Raw genomic sequence first — 21,156 nt, forward strand, 5'->3', positions numbered from 1 at the left:
TATGGCTGAAGGGTAGTTCTTTTTATGAGCTGAGAATGAATAAATAAAAGGAAACATTCTGAATATGCAATCCGAGATTATGAGGTATTTTTTGTGTGTATGCTGCGTGTAAACATAGCTGACTTTATTTTGTGTGCGTATTTGAAAATGTAAATACTTGTACTTGACCATCTAACGTATTGGAATGAAAGAGGAAAAACATCAGCATAAAACGCACACACACACCCAAAATGAAGCTATTCGGCATCTCATGCATGCAGTGCACGTCAAATGATGTGATACCGTACTCATTATAAACGGGTGCTGCTCGTTATTCCGAAGGTTCGCTATTCCGAAGGTTCGTTATTCCGAAGGGTCGTTAATCCGAAACACACAAATTCCCTATACCTATAGGTTCGTTAATCCGAAAATGAAAAAGGGTGCGTTAATCCGAACATTTGTGGAGTTATTCCGAAGGTTCGTTATTCCGAAGATTCGTTAATCCGAAAATGAAATTCGGAACAATGAACCTTCGGAATAACGAATCTTCGGACTAAAGAGCCTTCGGAATAACGAACCTTCGGAATAACGACATGTAACCTTATAAACAGCTTCCATACTCGTCAATTTCAACGCACAGCCATATCACACAGGTAAAAGAAAATTCGAAACGAAATGGTTATAAAATGGTCACAAGGAATCAATCTATAGAGTGTAATGATAGCATACTGGAGTGTATAACCGGATCCTTTTTTATGAAGAGCAACGTCGTTAACTCAACTAAACTATACTCGTTGTTTGTACAGTGATGATAATAATAAAAAAATTGCCGTATGATTGACACAGCGTTGATTTCACAGTGTTAAAATTGTGCATAATTAGATTATGGTTTGCATTAAGCAAGGAGTTATTTTTGTTTTTGTTTTTAGTCAATAAAGTACTCATTCGACTTCAGATTAATCAACCGCCGCAGTGTATGATAACGATCATCTCGGATGCTTCATCGTTTGTGCAATGATAAGTCTATGGCAAAGGGAAAACCACTAAAACCAAGAGAAAATCCGAAAGTCCCGGATGAAAACAGATTCATAGTGCAGAAGCACAGTTGCTACTGTATCGTGTCTGTGTATACAAATGCTATTAGAACTACACCACAGGTAGCGTGACGTTCAGGTCACTTGCCGTTGGGGTCAACCTTTATATAGTTTCTGGAGAGGTTGTGAGTTATTCATTAACATAATCTCTAAATATACTGTCAATACTTGCCATTGTTAATGTGATTTTTTTCGAAGCTATAGGGGAGCCTTAATGGACGAGCACAGATAAGACTTTGGGCCTTAATTCGATAGTTTCATTTGGTGATGTTTTGTGGGAGGTATATACCGCAGAATGTCAGATAGACGTTTATTACCAGAATCAAGTAGATTGATTCGTTTCTGATAAAAACAAAACAAACACACAGGCACGCACTACGCAAACTAAAAATGAATCTGGATCTTTTTTGGACGCACAATCTTCATTCTTTCTGTAAGTTCGATTTGGCAAACAAGTTCAAATTTACAATTCAAACACTGTCAAATGCGTTCGTAAATTGTTTTACATTTTTAACATTTATCTGAAATTGTAGCATGGCCCAATGTAGAAAACACTCTGAAGACAATGGATTTACAAACGTTGACATATTTTGAACCCTCAGATTTAACGTGTTTATGTCACACATTCCTCAGATTGGGGAGCTCAAAAGTCAAGTCTTACATAGATGGCAATGGAAAGTATGGAAATACCTAATGTTATCATAGGCTATCAGATTTTATCCATATGAGCATTGTGTCGTATTTTGATTTTGATCAAGGTTCAAAGCTTTGCCATACTCATCTAATCCTGTAGTAAGGGTTGCATATATATATATATATATATATATATATATACTGTATAATGTTGAAAACTCGGAATTACCCGGATAGCGGGTGATAGGAGGCAACATAGGAGCAGACCTTATTTTTAATTTGTTTTGTTTTATATGTATGCAGCAAATCATAGGAAATTCTAAGAACTTAACTATCGCGTGTTACATCACATCAGATAGAACCCATGTGTTGTGGATATTAGGAATTTATCATTTATTTTGTTCTTATATCCATTACAGAGGTCATGTATCCATGCACTTTGCTGCGATGTTAATCTGACAACCGAGTGCAACTCTAGACATAGCGTTTATAATCCTACCAAAATACCTTTGATGATATCTGGTACATTTCTCGCTGTGATCGAGTGAAACAGTGTATATGTTGAGCTTAAATGACTATAGTTGCGTTGCTAATATTTCATATAATATATTCATACGTATACATTGGGGTGGTGGGTAGCCGTTCCAAAGTTGAAAATCATATCATTATGCTCCCTTCTCTTCCTCTTCCTCTTCTCTCCTCCTCCCCATGAAGGTGATAAGCTAAAGGGTCATTAGAAGGCGTTATCTGAGAGAACACCGACAAGTCAATATACGTAGCTGGCTGAGAGATACTTGTCATAAGTCCACTAGTTGTACAATGTGTTGACAAAGTGGTTTCGTTTAACCACTTGGGTATCGGTCGTTACACTTCTCTGGGCATAGTGAATCACGAGACATTATATTCTGACCCACTGTCCGCCCTGTATCTGCATCGTCAACTCTTACCATCTCCCTAGAGTTAATAATTCAAAGACGTTTAATAACAGTCGTGAAATCCTAAACCAGATTGCCAGGATGACACTTGAGCGCGTACTCATCCTGGTGACAGCCGTCTCCTCGGTCTTCGTGGTCGTCACCGCCCAGGCACCCCGGGTCCAACTCCCAGATACCACCTTGATAGGAACCAACCTAGAGTTCAATGAAACGGAGTACCTAGGTGGCGAGATCATCACCATCCGAGCGTTTCTTGGGATTCCCTTTGCCGAGCCACCTGTTGGGGATCTACGCTTCAGGAACCCGGTGAAGAAGGGACCGCTGGGTACGTTCTTCACCGCCGCCCGCGATGGGCCGATCTGCCCTCAGCTCAGTCCAATCGACACCATCGGCGACCTCTTACCAGTACCAATCCCTGTTGGACGAAATGCGGACGAGAATTGTCTCTACCTTGGTGTGCATACTGCATCCCCTCAGGTAAGGACCCAAAAACTTCATCTTATGTGTGATGATTCTTCTCAATCTTCCACATCAGCCTTTTCCTCATCCTGTCACTTAAAGGCATTATATGAACATTTTCAAGTAGAGCATCTACCCCTATTGCTCCCTCCCCCCCCCCCTTCTTCGGAAAATAAAAACTATTGTTGGTCGACGAGTAAAGTGAAGGTATATAGAAACGTAATGATCAACAATTGTGTTATGAAAAACATACTTAAGGTTATTTATGCAATTAGACAGTCAACTACACGAGTAAAACTTGGAATGTAGCATCTTGTACAATCCTTGCTTTTTAGACAGGAAAGCACTCACGAAACACTTTGATTTATCATTTGTGATATTATGAAAACATGCAATACAAACAGCAAAAGTTGATATAAATACATGTATTTTCTTATTCAAAAGACTATAGGCCTATAAATTTTGAGAAGCAAAAAGTGAGAGAGGGTTAAAAAATGACGGTATTCTATAGCACCATTTACCTGTACTTTTGACGAAGAGGCGTAAATCCCTTCCATTTTTACGATTCCCTCTCAAGTCCTATGACTGAGAACTAAATGTAACTTGCGTATAGATTGCTAGCACTCATTCATGTTGAGTGAGGTTCTTTTCGATGATTACTATGTTCTCATGTTTCCACAACCAGCCCACGAATGCCCCCGTGTTGGTGTGGTTTCATGGGGGAGGGTACACCCTGGGAGGGGGTTCCGGCTCAATCTACGAACCCCTCCCCCTCATCGCCGTCTCACCCGAAATCATTGTCGTGACAGTCAACTACCGACTCGGCGTCTTTGGCTTTCTCACCACTGGTATGTATGACGAAACCATGCCGTCTTGACAAAATGTCGTATGACATTCGTTCATCGTACAGTCATAAAAAGAAAAGAAAAAAAATCGCTTGGCTCTCATACCTGTTTTCATCGTTTCTGGCACGTCACAATTCGACACACCGTTGCTCGTATGTATTTTAGTGCTGCAGGGTACTCATTGTGTAACTAGAAAGATGAATGTATGTGAATCATGATAACATCATAATATGATAGATTCCCTAAGGACGGAACAAATTTTGCGCCACACCTTGGAAGGTAAGTCGGGCTAGGGTGAAACACAGATGCAAGTGAGGTTCGTTTATGCCTTCAATAGCACAACAGCTAGTTGGCGAGCTGCTTTGGCAAGTTCTTTGATTTTCGTCTGCTCCAGACCTTGGTAGTTGATTTCCATTAAACCTCTCAAGACCATTGTACAGCAGCTAAAATCATATTGATACTGTACAGACATATTTCTCACGGAACTAAAACAGTTACCCACGGGCACGGCGGGTCGGCACTCCATGACAGACGCCCCGCACATGGCCGAGTTCGGGAGAGCCGTGGGCTAGCGACCGGAAGACAGCGGGTGAAGAGGGTCCTAAGCAAGACTTACACAAATAAGCCGACATAGCTGGACTCTTTATACTTAATTTTTATACTTTGTTTTAAACTTCTTTTGTCGTTTGACACAACCACATATCAACCCTTTAGCAACTGACGATTCTGCACACAATGACCTATCATGGCTCCCTGAAAGGTTGCTCTCATTTCGAATTTCTAAATGTTGTAAAATAGCTCACTCCATGTTCATTTTTGTCTATTATAAGTTCTGTTTATTTGAAAGCCTATTAAGGTTTTACCAAGAGAATTGTGTGTCACAGAAATAATTCTGACAAATTCTGACATACTGTCTTGACTTTTGACCTCTTTCAGACTACATAATTATAATTACATTTTATGCGAAAAAAAAATGGTAAAGTTAAAAACTATAAAAAAAAAAAACCGGACTGGCGGTTTCGGGCGTTTCAGTGACTAATGGGTTAAGTATCTATTCTGTTAATAAATATTGCTAGATATTTTGCTATGTTCTCAGACATCTTTAAGTGTGGCAGCAAAATGAAAACTTAACAATAAAAGTGTATAAAATTACAGCCTTAATACTGACCCGAACGCAACCTGTCGCTGTCTTACAAACATGAATATTTAATGGTGCAAGGCAATTAACAAACTATATGGTTCACACACTTTGCATTGCACATGTTGCACGCGATTTGTTTGGTAAACCATGGCATCACCTGAATTTTATCTTGATTTTTATCATCCTTCGCCTCTAGGTGACAGCGCCTCACCGGGAAACTACGGCATGCTGGACCAGGTCATGGCGCTAGAATGGGTGCGAGATAACATTCAATGTAAGATTTGTCATTTTCCCTTCTAGGTCCCTTATTGTATGGAAATTAACATCATGGTTTATGTTTCAGCAGTTCTTCTTTATTTTGACTTAAACTGCTTGTAATTTTCATTCTGATTAAACTTTCTTACTTCAAACATGAAAAATGAACAATTGAAGATACAGATACATATTTTCTGCATTGATCGTTCCTTACTTTGATTACCGTATACTAATCATTTACAACCTTAACTATTAGGGTACACAAATTATGAAAAACGAACTTACAAACAAAGAAACTCATATTTCGTATTGATGCGACAAACTATGGAAGAAAATCTCAAAACATTTTTTGAAAAGAATGATTTCAAGGCAATATTCAGTGATGTGAATACCAAGTCAACATCCTCCTGCGAAAGCAATTCTGCTGTATCCGATGACGAATTTCTGCCAGTGATTGGAAATTATACCTATATATTATCAATCACTTTATGAATCATTTTTTGGTGTCATAAGTGTTACCATTATGTCGTCTGTATAGTCATTATCGTTTTAATATTTACGAGATGCAATGCGAGTTAATGATTTGCGCTGGCAAAATGCATACCTCAAAGCGTCAAAATTTGTGTGTGTGTGTTGGGGGGAGGTGTGTGTGTGTGTGTGTGTGTGTGTGTGTGTGTGTGTGTGTTAAATAAAGTGATAGTTTGTCTTCCTTAATCTTATTCATCATGTTCATGGAACCCAAGAGGAAATACCGGTAGGTAACCTACTATGTTTGACCCTTGATGTTGGACAGATTTCGGTGGCGACCCGTCGAAGGTGACCATCATGGGCGAGAGTGCTGGTGCCGGGAGTGTGGGGCTGCACATAGTATCGCCCCTCAGTCAGGGACTCTTTCACCAAGCCATCATGGAGGTGGGCGTGGCACTCTTATATCCACCTGTCGCAGTTTGTGTTTGTTTTAGTTACCTGTTACTGTTAATGTTGTTAGCTGTGTCATTGAATTTGCAGAAATGTCCAATTCGTTAAAAAAAAAAAATGTATATTTCTCTCAACAAAACACCTTGCATGGTTGAGGTATGGCATGTTTTGCGCTCTCGTTGTGCTCGTCTCACTTAGAGCGTGCGTAAAGCGGATAAAAACACCTTTTATTTCTCTCATTCTACTCGAAGAAAACATGCAAAACGCAAATTCATACTGGAAGAGCTTTTGAACTCAAACACATGCACAGAAAGGTTAAGATGAAGCATTTTATATCTAATTTGAATGAAAGAGATGAAGCTTTTTATATTTTGATATATAGAGCATTTGTACTTTACATAGGCTTGACAAAGTTTCGGTTTCATGACTTCTTTATTCTTTTTCTTCATTTTTGTGTGTATACTTGTGTGTAAACATCGCGAAGTTTTTAAGACATAGAATAAAAGGCACACTTGCATGTAATTTCTTGTTAGTGATTATGCCATAGTAAATTGTAGATTAAATGTCTTTGTGTACTCTTACTGTATTTTTACACTGAATCTTAATCTGAAATCTTAATAAGACTCCCTGAAGACGTATTTCTCTATGAAATTATTCCTGTGATATATGTTTTATAAGTATTCAATTTTTTGATATCTAGGTATTTCCAATACTCAGAAGACCTATATAGGTAAAATAGCACCAGTCTATCAATTCGGAGGTCTCGGGTTTGAATCCCTATGAAATTCCATTCTCTTTGGTTTTGTCATTTTTCATTTAGGGCCTATATCATATAAATTTCTGGTCAGTTTCCTCCTTGTTTGCATTGATTTGAAATATATGCATGTTCTCTTCACAAGATAAACATGGACTTTGATATTCTCATTTCTCATTCTGCAGAGTGGAAACGCCTTGTGCCCGTGGGCCGCAGATACCAACATTGAACGACAGATTGGCTTCACGCGGGAGATTGCCGAGAACTTTAATTGTGACGTCACCGACAATGTGGCTCTGATTGAATGTCTGCGAGGTGTTGATGAAGTGAATCTCACAAGGGCGCAACTAGCTGTAAGACACATTCCTAGTTCATTATGAAAATGAATTATATATATATATATATATATATATATATATAGTATTTGCTTCTTTCTTCCAGAAAATCTTAGCTTAAAAGTACTGAATTGAGAGAATCAGACGCAAATCAGTCCATAAACATACATGCGCATGATGATATTGCTAATGATATTGAGATAGTGACCATGAAAATGATATGTACATATGTGTAGGCATATATTTATGTAATGTTTTATAATATAGGTCTACTTTGTTAACATAAATTTACATAACATTATAAATTATTTGCGAAATTGTAAATGCATACAATATCTCTATCCTTCAAACATTCGATTTTAGCTGACATTACTTTTCCTACTAAAAGTTACACCGACGATAGCTAGACTTGGAAATCAATATCAACCTGAAATTTATGTCATCCTCATGGCGGTTGTCAGCATCCCGTTTTATCTTTATTTTTTTCCAGTGATACCTGGTCTTTCGCATTACATAGCCGCTTTCAGAAGGTATTACGTGTTATACTATGATGTGTAGGCTTTTCACTGATCTTATTCTCTTAACTTATAAACCCTGTCCCGTGAATGATGGGGCAGATGACTAGAACTCATCTCATCGTTGAGCTCCTCTTCGTACCGGTGGTTGACGGCTACTTTTTACCCGCCGCACCCGCCACCTTGATCGAACAGCCGGACTTCCGCGGTGTCCCCACACTGATGGGTACAAACGAAGACGAAGGCACGCTAATCGCTCTTCGCGCCTTCCCGTCTTACGTCGTCAGACGAGTACCACCCCCGATGAGCCTTATTGAGTTCCAGGAACTGTTCCCAGGCTACCTCTACTACAGCAGTCCCCTGCTCATCCCTGCTGTCGAGCACTGGTACGTGGACTGGACTAAAGCAGACAACCAATCGAGCGATCATCTCGACGCCTTCATTCGACTAAACACGGACCAGGTTAGTAGCTAAGGATTATAGTGGGACTATAGTTGCTGCAGTAGAGGTTGGGCCACTTTTTTTTTGTGACAAGGGGCTGGTGCGACGACGATTTCCTTGATGTAACATAAACTCGTGTTTGAATTCACGTCATGTGATGTTCTTATACACTGCTCGTAAAATCTTACGGACTTTCAGTATTCATAAGCAGCATATCATGTTCAAGTTAAGATGTCCACATTTCTGACATACAACTCACGTCCGTCGGTCGGTAACTTGTTATTCTCCGATGTGTTTTATTGTATCTTCATTTCAGCAAAATTCCCAGCACCCCTCGTTGTTTTGTTGAGTTGATGTATGCATATCATAGACCTAACGGGACCATTTCATGTAAGGATAGACCGCTGAAACATCACTGGACAATAATTATTGAAGAAAAAAAATGAAAAATGACAGATTTATCTTTTTAAAGTAACTGGTGTTTGCATTTCCAAGCTTTGCAGTCAATTCAGAAAAGATGCCTTGAAATTAAAGCCCGAGTTTTGTATGTCTTGATATGACATGTAATGAGAATAAAAAATGAAATACATGTACATACACTATATCACAAAATTCGTGGGGAAATAAAAATGACTTAGACATAACTGTCTCTACATAGCCTCGCATGTTTATAGAATATTTCATAGCAGATCTGCAAAAGATTCTGTTTGCTTCTATGAGCAAAGTATTTATTACGAAATTCTCGTTTTATCTGCAATCGACACAGATGTTTGCTTGCAGTACGGAGCTCATGGCCCGAGCGCTGGCCAATGTTAGCGCGCCAGTCTACCGCTACGAGATGACACACGATCCTTCGTGGTCGGTGTTTGCCGGGGTACCAAAGTGGTTGGGAGCGGGGCACGCCGAGGAGTTGCAGTACGTTTTTGGCTGGGCCTTTAACCCTTCCTTCAATCGAATTGTGAGTCAAACGGACGAGGAGAAATGGATGTCTGTACAATTCATGACCTACTGGACCAATTTTGTACGAACAGGGTAAACAGAGTTTTTACTTCTCACTTTCATAACAGCAAAATAAAAGGTTTGATCACTGATGGCAACAGATGCCACATTGTGACACGACAGTTGTTCCTGCGGCAATTGCTCTGGTTTTAGTTTCTCCAAGGACTTGGGGTTAGGGTTAGCATGCTTAAAGTTGTGATAGTGTTTTAGGTTTGGTTTGATGTGAGGATTAGGATTAGGATTAGGGTTACGTTTGAGGGTAGGTTTTATGATTGGATGAGCGTGCAGATTATTTCATGGTAGTACATTGTACTACTAATTGTCTCAGGAGCAAATGCCGTGGAACTGTCACAAACATACATCATTTCGTCAGTTACGTTCAACTTGATATTCATTCATGTTTGTATGACAGCTCTACACACAGTAATATTTCTATATTCTTCCATCATGACTTCTTTACTTTCATGACTAAATTTTTTCCTCTTTCTTCTTCACTTATTTGTCCTGTTTCTTTGTCTTCCACCTGTTACCCCTGCATCTAATCATGATGTACCAAAAACGCCAGAGACCCGAACTCGCCTGTGTCTGGATCCTACCCGTCATGGCCTCAGTTCACCGTACCGGAGTTGGAATACAAGAAACTATCCCTGACTATGGAGAACGGCCGAGCCATGAGAATGGAAAGCTGCGCGTTCTGGCTCAATCTAGCACCGGATCTCTATAACTATACAGGTAATTCATAGTAAATGCGAACACGTCTTTACATTAAATGGGAAATCCAGTCCAAATGTAAGATTGTCTGATAAGAAAGAGTAAAATATTACGAGTTCAAAGGTAAAATTTTGATCAAAATCGGGTGAAAAATAAAGAAATTATGACATTTTGAAGATTCGCTAATTTTTCAGGAAACAGTTCTTGAACGGTCAATATGAATATGCTGGAACACTCGCTGTTAGCTGTCGATGAGTCTGAATGTTACCAAGACCGGAGTATGACATAAAACAGTGATTCACATAATGACTCTACTCGATATTCTGGCAAGCTCATCAGAACAGTACATCAGGCAAACATCAGCGTAGTCACAGAAATATCCTATACTCCTCTCAACTGTAAAATGTCAGAATGTTATTTCTATTTACTGCATACCAGCTACGTCTTCCCAAGTACTTGATAATTAATCCTTGACTCTGGATAATGGAAATTAAAATATCCCTGCATCTTACTTTGACTGAACAGTTGAAGCTGGAGAAATTTTAGATCATGTGCCATGAGCGCCCTTCAAAGGAGAACGACACTGTACCGTATGTCTCAAAATATTATACATAGGGACCCTCCGCTGTGATAACTTGAAATATAGTTAATAAATCCAAATACAATTTCAAGGTATGAGATAATAACTTATTACCCATGTCTTGCAGAAAATCCCATCCGACTTGATTCAGTGGTCAAAGAGAAATGATAATATTTGTAGAGCATGTCAGGAATCCCTTCCCCCAAGTTCTGTCCATTGTGTTCGCACATTGATATGCAGTTCCAAGAGCATCTAAGTGCTAAACTTGGAAGAATCACATCCACGACATGCTTCACAAAGATTCACATATATTTTCTCTGTCACCTCTTAACCAAATTGAATAGGGTTTTCTGCAAAATGTAGGTAAGATGCTATATTCTTAGACTCTGAGTAGCATTCAGACAGTTTAATCATATTGGAAGTTATCAATGCAAAAATCCGATTTTCATTTTTTTTTTGACATACTGTATAAGAAGCCACCATCATCATCATTATACAGAGGGTCTTTATTTCACTTTGCACATAACAAAGCATTAAACTCATTGAAAACAGGATACTCTTGTATCCTGCTCTTAGAAAGACAACAGGAAATTATTTCATCCACATGTTATGTTCATTGATGTAATTTGTTTCATTGTGTTGTATTGACCCTCAGGAGACAATGACGATTTGTACGACGACTGGCAGCGAGAATACACCGAGTGGCGAGATGTCCATATGGCTGAATGGAACGAGGTTTTCAACGAGTACAAGGAGGATAACACCTGTAACAATCCATGAAACGGTGTAACGCTGTTTACGCTGCTCACCAGCCAGAGGGTGTTAAATCTATTGCACCAGTGTGTCTACACTGGTGGCGTATGGGCCAATGTTTAATCTGCCTTCGTGAATTTCGGAGCGAAATACGAAATCTCTGATTGTACACAAATGTTTTGGTACAATAAGATCTTAAATAGCAGATGAGAAAAACTGTACCACATATTAACTACCAATTACCAGTGACGAATATTGGAGTAAAAGTTTAGTGTTTGCTCGTTTTGTATTCCTGACTGTATGTTTCATAATAAAGTAAGCATATTTGATTGTTTTTGCCAAGTAGGCCTACTAGAAATTATGCTTTTGAAGAAGAGGTTGAGTCTCTGCAGGTATATGGATTTCCCCACTCACATATTCCAAAAATTGTATATTATCTCATTTAGTGAATGATTGTGTCTGTACACGTTATTCTGAGTCAGTCTAGATGTCTCAATAGTTTTGAAGTTGGTAAAGTGTGAAACATATTATCTGAAATAAACATGACGCAATCATTGCTATTGTTGCAATGGTTTATTGTGTATTTACTTATTTGATGCCAATGGTAAAAAAAGTTCTTCAATATGTTCATTCACTTTGCAAATTTGAACAAAATTAAAATCAACAAAAGTGACACACACACACACACCCACACACAAATTACTACAGATGGACATCATATGAAAGTCGATGGACTTTTTTTAAAGCGATGACATAAACGTAGACGAAAGGCCTATCATACTATAGCAACAATCACGTTTCAAAACAGTAATTATTTCGCTTAATGACAGGACGTAATGATGTTAGATACTTAAAGTAAAACCAAAATTACAGTTTAAGATGGCTTGATAAAAAAACATAAGAAACAAAACATTGGAAAGTTAGGATATAGAGTCAGGAAATTTTAGAATTTGAATATTTCACGTATTTCATGAATCCTAGATATTTGGTCACTGTGTCAAAAGCAGACTAGTTGAGGATACAACATAATATCACCGCCCAAGTTTGAACACAAAACATCGACTTCAGAATTAACGGAAAGACGGAAGTAGTAGAGCTTTGCCTCACATTTTTTCATAGTTCCTATGAATAAAATAATAGTGAAGGTGTTTTTGTTTTGTTTTGCTTTTTGGCAGGGGGCGATAACTGCCAAACCATTGATCCCACAAAATTGTTTCCCCAATATTCAGATACAGATATACAGAGTTGATTTTTCCTACGTGACAACTATCTCTTTGAAAAAGCAAGATACAAATTCCTGCTTCCTTAAATTGATCACATGGTTTGTTTTTAACGATTTCGAACAAACACTTAACTCTGCAGTTTGAATTGTAAACAAGCGATACATTTAATCCCAGTCTACAACAACCTCGACCACACCCATTTCAATTTAAGGACTAGCAGTGCATGAATTTTCATTTTTATACTCGTTGAATTCCGTGGTCCATTCGGGCATATCGGTGCCCTTCCACCGCTGGTACTGGTTCTGCCAATCAGTGTACACGTCTTCGATCGGATCTGTCGGAAGACAGACAGAAAGAGAGAGAAGAGTAAGTGTGTGTGTGTGTGTTCTCAAGTTAAAGGACAAGTCCACCTTCATGTACATAAGGATTGAGAGAATGCAGCAATATTAGTAGAACACTTCAGTGAAAGTTTGAGGAAAATTGGACAATCCGTTCAAAAGTTACGAATATTTTAAGTATCTGCGCAGTCACTGCTGGAAGAGAAGACTACTACAGTGTATGATGTCACATGCGTACAACTATATAAGGAAAATAAAAAGAGAATTTCACAAAACTTTACTTTTTGAATAAAGTGCACAGTTCTTCGACTTGCTACTGACGTATGTTAAGGGTAATATTATTCCCCCTTCCTTCTGAAAGAGAGAAGTCGAGTGTTCTTTTGTTATGCGAGAAAAATGGAAATATGTTGAATTTTCTTTACTCTTTCTTTATATCGTTGTACTCATGTGACATCACAAGCTATAGTAGTCTTTTCATCCAGCCGTGACTGAGCAGAAACTTCAAAAATTCATAACTTTTTAACGGATTGTCCGATTTTGCTCAAACTCTCACTGATGTGTTCTACTAATATGCATTCACTCAACCCACATGTCTATGAAGGTCAACTTGTCCTTTAAGTGTGCATTTACAAGTGCCTCATCTCATTCTATTGAAGAATCTATACAAATGGAATATGTTAAATTTTGACTAAAGAGAGAGGGGGGGAGAGAAAAGCAAACTTCTCAGTATCTTTCTCTATCTTTAGAAAATGTTCAGGGGAATCACTCGTGAAAGAATTATAGGTATTTGATATTCTATGTCGCGCTTAGAAATATAAATTCTAAACATCTCTTAAAGGGGAAGGCTAGTAACTGATCAGTGGGAATCAGTGGAAATGCTGGGAGATGATCGTTCCAATCCTTATGGGATTCATTCAAGAGTTCATTGTATATCTATTGTTGTGTGAAAATGATTTGCTTCAGAACGGTCTTATATTCAAGTAATGTGCAGATTAATGCTCCGTCACTGACCAGGGACGCTAACCTGGAAGCATTAAACTGCACATTACTTGAATATGAGACCATTCTGAAGCAAATCATTTTCACACAACAATAGATATACAATGAACTCTTGAATGAATCCCATAAGGATTGGAACAATCATCTCCCAGCATTTCCACTGATTCCCACTGATCAGTTACTAGCCTTCCCCTTTAAATGAAGAGAAGCATTATTTCACATTTTATTACAGGAATAGAAATCATTTCCAGTTATGTTAAATCGACAAAAATGCCTGACATGCATGAAGTGAAGTGAAGTTCGGCCATGTTCTGATCCTTATTGAGAAATTCCATAAGTGTCCTGGATGGGACGAGGAAATCTTCTTTTAGATATTGAATGATTTCTTCACTGAATCATGGGGTACTTGTGTTCGTGTAAGGTGTCACCTTTCTAGACGACATCTGATTAACATGGTCCACACATTCATTTATCTTTATGACGAAAGATCACGGTCCCTTATAATTGCCAAATATTCACAAGACTGAAAGAAGGTGGAATTCTAATTAACAGTGGGCGAAAAGTGTACCAATCACCAGACATGAAAGTCATTTGATCGACTTCTTTTAAGGCCATGAAGGCCACTTGGCTTACCCGAGACTTATAGATACGCCATCTCCTTTTTCATCGTAATCTGAATGTGTTGTATTTTGATTTACCCTTGAATTTGAACTTTACTAAACTGACCAGTTAAAACAATCATGGTTATAATGATAATCATGATAATGGTAATAATAGTAGAAGTAGTAGTTATGATGACGCAGTAATGATGATAAACATAGTAGTTAACTGTAGCTATTATGCTGAAAATAACGATGATAACTGTTATAACAATTATTTTAAAGAGGTGTTCATGAATGAAAATATTGACTGTTTGGTGTTGGTGACTGCATGCATACCTGTTTGTATGCGTAAACCAGGAATGAAGTTCATCATAAAGGAACATGATGCCGCCCTCATGGCCCGTCCGTTGGTCATGTTTAGGGAGAGCTGTTTGTAATTCTGCTCGGGCATTGTGTACAGAGGCCATTCCGGATAGATATCGTTCTGCAGAGGTGCGTTAGGGTTCCTGTGAATGAAGCATTTTGTATTATTGATTAGTCAAATATCTTGACAATTATAGGAATAGAATCCTGTGATCACAATATTTGTGTGTAAAATAAGGCAGACAGGTTTTGTATTTGTGTAGCTTTTCTCGACATGTACGCCATTTTTGTGTAGAATGATTAAATTGAATGAGAATATCATTACACCTTTTTTTTAATGTTGATGATGTGCAGCTAATTAGCACTGCTTAATAGATGTTTAGATGTCAAAATATGAGGGGAATTTTCTTTCCTGACTTGAGTACATCTACCTGACGCATTGTGTTAATTTACAGATTTTTAGCTCGACAAACTCCTGCCAACACGAAGGCATGCAGTTCGGTAAATATCTAACATCGTGACTGTTCAACGTACCCGGATTTAATGAAGTTTGTCCAGTAACGCATAAACTGGACGGACATCACTTTCTCTTCATCAGTCTGTCCCACGATGCGTGCTATGGTTGGAATAAATCCCCAGCTAAAGACGTATTGCAGTTCCTCGGCATGCGCGGCGCCCAGCCACTTCGGCACTCCAACGTAAATGGACCAGGACGGATCATGCGTCATCTCGTACCGGTAGATACTGGCCCCCGCAGCTTCGAGCGCCCTCGCAAGGTATTCTGTTGGACAGGCGAAGTTAACGTCAGTAACAAGCCTAATGTAGGAATCCAGCTGATCTCCACTGGGGTCATCGGCCACAGTCCAGTCTACATAATGGTGGTCGATGGAAGCGAGTTCGATTTCCGAGGAAACGCGGTACGTATTTTCCTGCAAGATGCTCCGGAAGAAAGATAGATTCATGACTGGAGGCGTGTCTGACAATAAGTCTTGCGGGAATAAGAAGAGGGCTTGTGAGGAACCCTCATCCTCGTTGGTGCCAATCAATGTAGGGGTCACCTTGAACTGACGGCGGTTGATGAGCTCCATTGGAGCGTCCGGTAAAAAGCGTCCATCGACCACAGGTGAGGACAGAACATAGGAAGCCCCCTGAAATATAAATGAGATTATATTACCAAACCAAATGAAACATGCTTTTAGGAACTTTTCGTGAGCTATCACATGGCCACAATTAATCTGGGGTGATGACAACTGAGCCTGTGCAACCGACATTACCCAAATACACAGTGGATTCATGTACCTTTCAAAGACTAGCAATACAATGTATATATGGCAGTAAGACTCATGAATTGTAAAGTGTAAACAGTCAGCAAATCTTCATTACTGGCAAATTAATTACGATACCCTCTTCGGCATTGCTATGACCTTTACAAATGATTATGATAGAGTCTCTTACACTTATATACAATATTATATATCATACATCCGTTTTTACATGGCAATGTGCGAGCGTAATAGCAAGTATGTTATGTTATTATCATAGCATAAAGGAAACACAATATAAAAAGCAAAACGAAAGAAAGGAAAAATGTAGAACTCTCACGTTCGAGGCATCTGTCAGGTTAGCCTGCGGTACTTGTCTTAAGCAGCTGATCATTTGCGCACTGCTGGTCGTTTGACACCGCAGGGAAGCCGCCAGATCTCTGGCAGCCTCCGCTCCACTCTCCATGGTGGTCCACGACCAAGGACTAAGTGCTGTCCCGCTCTGCAATGGACGTAGTTTTAACATCAGACAGAGAACTAAAAATTACGATACAATGCGATACGAAGACAGTTCCACGATATTCCGTCAAGAATAGAATGACAAAAAAAAGATACAACTGCCAATTCCTCCTTTTCTTCATTCAAATTATAGATCATAATATCATTGCTTTCAGTTCTACAGCATGTGTGGAAAGGTCAATGGGGATATAACTATATTTTTATGCAGACGTGCAAAATCAAAAATATGATACAGTAGATGATCACACAGCCTCTCAGCAAGAACTGCTTAATTTTCTTTAGTAACATGTCTATACTAGATGGTTATAATTGTCAAGTCGTCAGAAAGTTATCACTGAAGCCTTGTAGAGTTTATTGGAAAGTTTAGTGAAAAGGCAATATGTTAACTAGTCTCCTTGTGTGTGTGTGTGAGTTTGACTCTTCTGTAGGACGTTAGACTTTGCAGAGTGTCAGTGCAATGGGGCATTTATTAAAGGGTAAATGGGTAACTGTACATAGGAGGAATATGAGGTTCTCAAGCTGTAAACGATCTAGGAAGACATGGACCAAAGGTTGGAAAGGTGTGGATACCACAGCCATGTTTAAAGAATGCGGGGATTTGTTTGTTTGTTTGCTTGCTTGTTTTATTCTTATATTAAAATGGGGGCTTGTCCGGAAGAGTTGAGACCAGTTTTCAGAATTGCACACTAATGCAAACGTACAAACAAAAGTTAGAAACCTGCATGATGGTTTGATGAAAGAGTCCATCCGTCAGAGGAGACAGTGAGAGGAGACTAACGCTGGAGCCCCCCGCGCTCTCTCCACCAATAGTCACTCTGTTCGGATCGCCACCAAATGCTTCCAAGAAAAACAGTTTAAAGGGATGGTACAGTTTCGGTGTTACAGGTCTTCAGGTTTCCATCTTTTATTTGATAATTCGTTTTTTTAGATAATGAGAACGTTCCTATGAAAAAAAAAGAAGAGCATAGAATTCTAAAAGGAATTCATATTTTGTTAGATGAATATTGTTTTTTAAATGGCCGAGATATCCAAAACAAAACGATAATGATAAAAGGTGGGACCCACCTTTTATTGGATTGTTTTGTTTTACTTTTTTATATTTCCCTCATTTCAAAATGGATTTCCATCAAACAAACTGTGAATTCCCCTCAGAATTACATGCTTTTTAAGATTTCAAAAATATTTTTCTAAGTATTTTGCAAAAAGTTAAAAGCTGAATCCTCACCTCAACCAATACTCTATAATCCCTTTAAAAAGAACAAGAAGTCACTAGTCGAGATTTTAGGTCAACGGAAACCAGTGACACAAGTACAAGATCAGTGAAACTTCAAACAAGCTCGGACAACTAATATATGAGTATTTTGTGACCGGTTTGGTTGCTGAGCAACAACTCATATGGCACCATGTGATGATCGAATTGCAGCAGATTAGATCAAGTTAGTGACTACTTACCCTCAATCGTTTTTCTCCTTTGTATAGAAATGGACCGACAAATCGCTATCAATGTGATGAGTGTAGCTTCTTATGTCTTGGGTGGTGTGTAGGGCATAACATCATTGATGATTATCTGAGGTTCTTGTATTTAAAGCATACAAAATGGGAACTGATAATTCCATACCTGCTATATTATCCTGAACCCAACGAAGAGCCAGAATCTGATCCATCATTCCATAATTTCCGGGGGCTACGTCATCACCTTTAACCAGTCATGCATACCATGAATAGAGGACAAAGAAAAGAATATGAATTTTAAGTGATTGGCTAGCCACGTTTCATTAAGATCACTTTAACAACAAGTATATATACAGACATAATATGCCAGTGATCTTAATATCATCATTGAAAGAGGCACTGCCATCCGAAAGCGAACACACACACGTGCGCAAACGCAGGAGTAAAAATAATATCTGCTTTCCGAGTGTTCTTGTTTTTACCACAACTCAGAAGTAAACTATCAATCGGTCAATAGACACAGTGACAATATCAATCAAAATGGATAACACAGCAGAGTTCGTCACTATTCGCAAGAAATGCAGACGTCATCGCATCTTGATGACAACAGAAAGATCATCATGCTAAGTAACAATTGGGTAATGATAATCCTCGAGAATAAACACTAATAGCCGATTACCCTCTTCAGATCTAACATTTTGAGGACTTAGCATTTGGCCGATAACAGAAGAGTTTGAGGTCAAAGATTACTGATCTATTTTCGTTGTGTCAGATAAACTTAGAGTAGTGATATAGTCAGGACTACATTGGTCTCACTGTGGATTTCTTGTATAGTGCGACAGACGACAAATTTTGTTTTGGAGTTGTGTAAAATCAACCTCGTATCAGGATCCGTTTGTTTTTGTGCAAACTTCCGTGCTTAAAGGATATAGGTACAATTGGGCAATATATAAACATTTTGATCGAAGATACACAAGGATAATGGAAGAAAATAGCTTAAATGATAAGTAATACAAAATACAATCTTTACGATACAGAGATGAAGTTAGAGTTCTAAACAATCGCTATAATTATATAAAATAAGACCAGAATTACAAAAACTACGAAATGGGGAAACAAAACAATGACTCTAGAGCATGGTTGAACACAATGTTCACGAAGTTGACATCCCTGAAGTATAGATCTCGCACAATCATATCATTCGCTTTCATGTTTTGTCAACATGTCGAAAAGCTTCTGTAATTGTATTCTTTATCCTTAAACGTAATGATTTTCTCTGAATATTATTTATACCAATGACGGTTGTGATATATGTCAGCTGAAAAACAAAAAGTCACTGCAATTGAGCCACACCATCATCTGTATACTTGCACGAGTTGGTGAGAGTGTTAACCTATTTCTATAGCTATACACACGTCTGTGACACATGAATACAGTTGTATATGCAATAAATATATCGAATTGTTAAGCCACTTGGTACGAGCAAATCAGTTAGGGTTCAGTTTGGTGGGTTTTGATGTTTCATCGATATTTAGCTTACCAGGGGTAGGCAAAGCATCTCAATGGGCATACCACAAGGCATTATGTTGCTCTACTGCGTACCTGATGTCAGATATCCATATGCTCCGAGACGGTAGTTGACGGCTACGACGACGATGTCGGCTAGAGCCACCATGGGAAGGGGCTCGTAGACTACCCAAGATCCAGCCCCAAGTGAGTAGCCACCTCCATGAATCCAGAAGAAGACTGGAACATTCGATGTCGGCTGTCAGAAGGAAGTTTACATTTAGCACTTAAGTAGTCATTTTTCATCCTCCCACATTAAAACTATTCCAGATGCTAGCATCTAAAGGCATTACATGTTAGCTCTTGTAAGAGTCATTTGGACGAAAGAATAAACTGTCCATCGGGTCTGTCTTTATCTAGAGAAATCCTACTGACGCACTAACGAGATTCTGGAAAAGAGGTTTCTATGTAAAAGTGTAACGGTAAATGAGTTTCAAAAGAAATAGACACAATGAGGTCTCTTCCTCAATAGAGGTCAGTCAGAACGCAACGCACACTAAGGAGAAAATGCGTTCTCTGCATAATTATTCCATTTTTTTTTTGCTTCTTCCTCATCGTGTCTTCTACTCCTCTTCCCTCTTGTTCCTCTATGTCGTATAAAACCCTTTTGCTTAGCCAATTAATCAATTGATTTAGCTTACAATCCACTTTTCCTTTGGTTATTTCACTCATCTTATTCTGTTTGCTAGTTGTCGAACACTTTGGGCGTGGTCTCATCTATCATGTGTTTCGGCTGATAGCTTTCATAACATCGCATTATTTCACCTCTTAGATTTCACCTTTCTCACTTTTTCACTTTTTCTTTTAACTAAAAATAAGAGGGTAAATCCAACCCTTCTAGTGTTTAATTTAACATTAACAAAAGGTTCGAGGAGTGACAAAATTTGGAATGTTGGATTTACCAATTCACTATTTAGAGTGCAACAAGAAGCCCTTTGATGGTACAACTGTACGTACTAAACTCGGACCCAGTATTCATTTCAAGCGCCTGTTGTAAACGACGCTACCAGAACACGATCATTCTTGACTGAAACATACCGTTGGGGAAGGTGTGTAGATGCTCAAAAAGAGACAGTCCTCGTCTACATCTCGAGCTAAGATGGGTCCAATAGTTGGCAACTGGGCAAGAGGCGTGGCTTGAGGACATTCCGCTCTGTGCTCGGTCGCATTGTACTCCCCGCTGATGTTGTACGGAAGAGGGTCTCTAAACCTGAGATTCCCAACGGGAGGTTGGGCGTAAGGTACGCCTAAGAAAGCGTTAACATGTGTGTCGATATTCAGGAACTCCGATTCGTTAAAGGGCAGCGTGACACCTTTAAGAATTCCCCCACCTGGTAAGGTGACCCTTGGTGCCCCATCGTCTTGGGCCGTGGTCACGGTGGAGAACAGAAGAAAAGCCAACGAAATGGCTATTGCTCCAGCCATGGTGACAAATTACAACTATTCTAATAAACTGAACATCGGCCGTTTTGGAGTCCTTGATTT

The 21,156-nt window shown here is 38.9% G+C and overlaps 2 protein-coding genes across 2 annotated transcripts; one reads left to right on the forward strand and one right to left on the reverse strand.

The window, feature by feature from the left end:
• The first annotated feature begins 2,722 nt into the window (after positions 1 to 2,722).
• Positions 2,723 to 11,374, forward strand: LOC139733726 (acetylcholinesterase-like). Its single transcript, XM_071644537.1, has 10 exons — positions 2,723 to 3,118; positions 3,786 to 3,948; positions 5,283 to 5,360; positions 6,135 to 6,253; positions 7,199 to 7,366; positions 7,966 to 8,325; positions 9,071 to 9,336; positions 9,869 to 10,035; positions 11,094 to 11,096; positions 11,250 to 11,374. Exons 1-10 carry the CDS (start codon positions 2,723 to 2,725, stop codon positions 11,372 to 11,374), a joined length of 1,845 nt encoding a protein of 614 aa, XP_071500638.1.
• A 1,402-nt stretch (positions 11,375 to 12,776) lies between these two features.
• On the reverse strand, positions 12,777 to 21,096 carry LOC139733727 (acetylcholinesterase-like). The gene is made up of 8 exons (XM_071644538.1): positions 20,710 to 21,096; positions 19,708 to 19,870; positions 18,272 to 18,349; positions 17,372 to 17,490; positions 16,475 to 16,636; positions 15,407 to 16,020; positions 14,846 to 15,015; positions 12,777 to 12,904 (listed from the first exon to the last, which is right to left on the reverse strand). Exons 1-8 carry the CDS (start codon positions 21,094 to 21,096, stop codon positions 12,777 to 12,779), a joined length of 1,821 nt encoding a protein of 606 aa, XP_071500639.1.
• Between the last annotated feature and the right edge of the window lie 60 nt (positions 21,097 to 21,156).

Source organism: Diadema antillarum, unplaced genomic scaffold, assembly GCF_040938485.1.
Source record: "Diadema antillarum isolate AM-2024a unplaced genomic scaffold, OU_Dant_1.0 seq00000488_RagTag, whole genome shotgun sequence".
Classification (NCBI taxonomy): domain Eukaryota; kingdom Metazoa; phylum Echinodermata; class Echinoidea; order Diadematoida; family Diadematidae; genus Diadema; species Diadema antillarum.